At 44.1% G+C, this 3,555-nt stretch overlaps 1 protein-coding gene across 2 annotated transcripts in view; it reads right to left on the bottom strand.

Annotated features, from left to right (window-relative positions):
- The window catches only part of LOC147636218 (serrate RNA effector molecule-like), a 10,507-nt gene extending 6,952 nt beyond the window's left edge, over positions 1 to 3,555 (bottom strand). Inside the window, exons 1-5 of one of the 2 annotated variants that reach the window (XM_086801646.1) lie at positions 2,942 to 3,555; positions 1,215 to 1,294; positions 947 to 1,007; positions 775 to 849; positions 619 to 693 (exon numbers count right to left, since the gene is read on the bottom strand). In XM_086801646.1, the coding sequence (XP_086657772.1) occupies positions 619 to 693; positions 775 to 849; positions 947 to 1,007; positions 1,215 to 1,294; positions 2,942 to 3,342 (692 nt within the window). In that variant the 5' untranslated portion in view covers positions 3,343 to 3,555. Of the gene's footprint in view, positions 1 to 618; positions 694 to 774; positions 850 to 946; positions 1,008 to 1,214; positions 1,295 to 1,549; positions 1,839 to 2,941 lie in introns of those variants that run through there. The other variant, XM_086801648.1, reaches the window with a different exon arrangement.

Here is a 3,555-nt window from a genome sequence, read left to right as displayed (position 1 = left end):
TCAAATTCAAAATCAATAGACTCAAGTTAGCATGGACCGACATGCAAAATCTGAAAGTCCTAACCATCAACTCCATCCTGTTTATGTGAGTTATATCTTGCTGGCAGCTGAACTCATATTGTACTGGCATTTACATTTACAAGATCCCTTGGGAAGCCACATTGACCCCTTGCTGCACTTCCCTCTTGGTGATCAAGGGCAACCTTGACCATAGCCACAACGATTTTCAAGGTTTGGTTTCAAAATGAGAAAAATAAAACAGGTTTCCATACTACAATATTTCTTAAAATTCAATACACACAAAAAAGATTCTTCCCATCGAAGAGAGAAAACATAGTAAAGAGATGCATGCACACATACATGCATATGTAGCTATGGACCTTCCTCAACGGTAGATATGCCAGATTCAGGTTCTGGTGTTCTAATTTCTAATCATTGGCGGGGGTTCAAGTCCTGCTATGGAAAGCTCTTGCGGGCTCCCCGGACTATCCCCTTAACCTTCTAATCCAACGACCAGCTTACCAAGGTCCTCAATCTCAGTGCTACCTTGACCCAGAAGGGCTTCTACTCGTAGAAGAATGAGTCAAGAGTTCAAAGCAGTCAGCAGAAGTTATTTACCAGTCCTCCAGCTTGTTCTGCTCAAAAAAGGTCTTCTTCTGAGTAGAAATGAACTCGCTTTTGTATTCCAAGTACCTGATTACAAACAAAAACAGAACAAGTTAAAAACAATAATGCTTAGCATCACACAAAACTTTGCAAGAATATATTTAACACCTGCGTTCAGCCTCTGTAGGCGAAATGTCATCTTCCAACTCAGAAATGAACTGCTTGTATGTCATCAATCCTTCTCTGAATACAAAATTACAGAAATTTTTACGACAAAGCTATCCATGTCAAAAAACAATTATCATAAACAAAACCAGCATCTACATGTTCCAGTGCTTACCTGCGAATTGCAGTATCAAAAGGAGAAAAAGATCCATCACCAAACCCTCCACGTCCAGATTCTGGCCAATGTTGATGTCAGATGAACTCCATATTACAGCATCAAATAAAAGTTATCATGCCACGTTATATCTTGTTTATATCATGACAGCAAAGGCAGTGCTTACCAGATGAACAATCCAAACAATCATACATCTTGTGAAGGCCCAATAAATATGAGGCCACATTTGCACACCTTATGCTTTGTTACAAGACGAGAGAAAGGGTACCTGGACGGAGCCCAGGATGTCTTCCGTAGCTTCTTTCATCCCCACTATAACTGTTGCTTCGACCACCATAAGTTCCCATCCTGTAATAAGGAAACAAGGCCATCTTCAAACCCGTCAAGCTTAACGCTGTGTGTCCTTTCACACAAAACAAAAAAGCACAATGGATGACCAGAACAAAATATATAGGGCAAATCACTAAGCATGTGATCTTCTCACTACATTCAAGGACAAGGCAATCTCTAGTGCTAAATCACATGCTCTTACTTGCCGTTTGAGAGGTGCCACATAATTCAGACTGGAACTACCGTAAATCTCGAGATTCCGCTTGCACTCACCTCCATGAAGAGCACGATTACAGGAAGCGGAACAACACAGAGTGTGCTATATGCCTTGACCAAGTTACACTCAAATGCAGAGTCCCAAAACCCCTAACCTTCTCTGATGTCAGAAGCAACTTGGCAAAAACCACTCCCTACCTTCCACTCATTGAAAAAATAACCACTCAGCAGAAGCTTTGATGGGTTTCCAAACAAAAGAGGTAAACTCTAAAAGGATTTCTCACTCCCTTCCGCCTTAATACTCATTGCAAAAGCCTTGAACAAAGAGTCATCTCGATATAAATGCCTGTGCCAACATCAACCAGTTAGTTCACGCACAAATATTCTACAGCAATAACAAGGTTTGTCAACAAAGACATGGATTGGAACTTTACACATTGATAAATACCAGAAATCCAGGATCTTTAGTTTAAGGTAGCTAAACAGCAACACCATGCATGCATCACATCACCAATGTAGACACATCAAAAATCTCTTTTTTACACATTGACTGAAACAAGGGGACAGTCATGTGCATTGTTTAGCAATTCATAAGAGACCACATCGCAGTCCAAGTCTCACAGCCCTTGCATGCAGGGTCCCCACTTTGCGATAACAAGAACCTCCACATAAATTGTGTAAAATAATCAAGTGCAGATTCTGATGAGATGACATCTGACAGAACCATGATCTCTGACAGCAGGATATGCAGCTTTTAGTGCCTGGATAACATTACAGTCGACATTGTAGGCTATCAAGGTCTTGCTATGGCAATGTGGAGTAGTGAAGACTGGGGAACACTTGGACTCCAATGTGGTCTACGATAGTGACTTTATTGTTTTTGATGTGTCTACATCAATGAACATTGTAGGCTATCAGGGTCTTGCTATGGAAATGTAGAGTGTATGTAAGGGAGGGTAGTGAAGACTGGGGAACACTTGCACTCAAATGTGGGCTACGATAGTGACTTTATTGTTTTTGATGTGTCTACATCAATGATGTGATGTATGCAAGCTATTAGTTAGGTACTTTTGCGTAATTTAGGGGGCCTGCACACATGTGCACAAACATGGCAGTGGAAAATCCTTCTTTTCCGCCCCCGTTTTTCTTGAAGTCCAGGATGCATGGGAATACCACAGCCCTGCAATCTCTGAAAACAAGTTTGCCAATCTTGGGCAATCACTCAAAGGCTAGTCAGGCCGAGAGATGAGCTGCTTTTGCAAGTAGCACACAGAAAGGACACCGCCAAACATTCGACCACAGGAAAGGTACCGGTACAGCACTGTCAGGGGGTTTTAAACATGCAACAGAGCGTATGACAAGCTTGCACTAAACACTGAGGACATCCTAATGTAAATCCTTTGCAATTTGAACAATCAAGACAACCATACAACACAGTATTGATCTCACCTTCTATCGAGTCTGTCATCCATGGCACTTCTGGGAGAGCCTCGCCGCACAGCATCATGGTCGTCATCCCTCCTCAACCGCTTGTAAGAAGGCGAGGACGGTCTTCGATCTCTGCCGTACAGCGGCGGAGGCGGCGGGCTCTGGCTTCTGCGCCTCTTGTAATCCCTGTCTCTGTCCCGTGCCAGGGCACTGCCAGGCCGGTCATCATCGCTTCTCCTGTCATAGTACTCCCGCCGCAACAGCCTGTCATCTCTGTCGTTCCTGTCATCTCGGCGGTCCCGAGGATCCCTTTCTCGCCTGCGCTCGTCCAAAGGCCTATCCTTCCGATCTGGAACTCTGTCTCTCCGCCTATCGTCCCGCAGAAGAGGAGGCTCCGGTGGCAAATCCATTACATCCGCCATACCCCAAGTTTTTTTGACACCCGCTCGAAAGCTGCCGAAAACCCTAGCAAGCTGCAAAAACCCTAAGAAGCCCTGCCTAACCCTAACAAGCCTACAGAGTACTTCGGGCCTTTCCAAACCCTAAAAAGGCTCGACAGGTCCTTCCAAGCTCTCCTAAATCCTAATACGCAAAACCAGGTCTGGAAGCTCTTACACAGCCATTAGGGTGCCTGC

This window comes from Cibotium barometz, chromosome 8 (assembly GCF_041138505.1).
Source record: "Cibotium barometz isolate CiBa-2024 chromosome 8, ASM4113850v1, whole genome shotgun sequence".
In the NCBI taxonomy this organism is placed as follows: domain Eukaryota; kingdom Viridiplantae; phylum Streptophyta; class Polypodiopsida; order Cyatheales; family Cibotiaceae; genus Cibotium; species Cibotium barometz.
The sequence above is the reverse complement of the archived record's forward strand: the minus strand, read 5'-3'. Positions and strand labels throughout refer to the sequence as shown.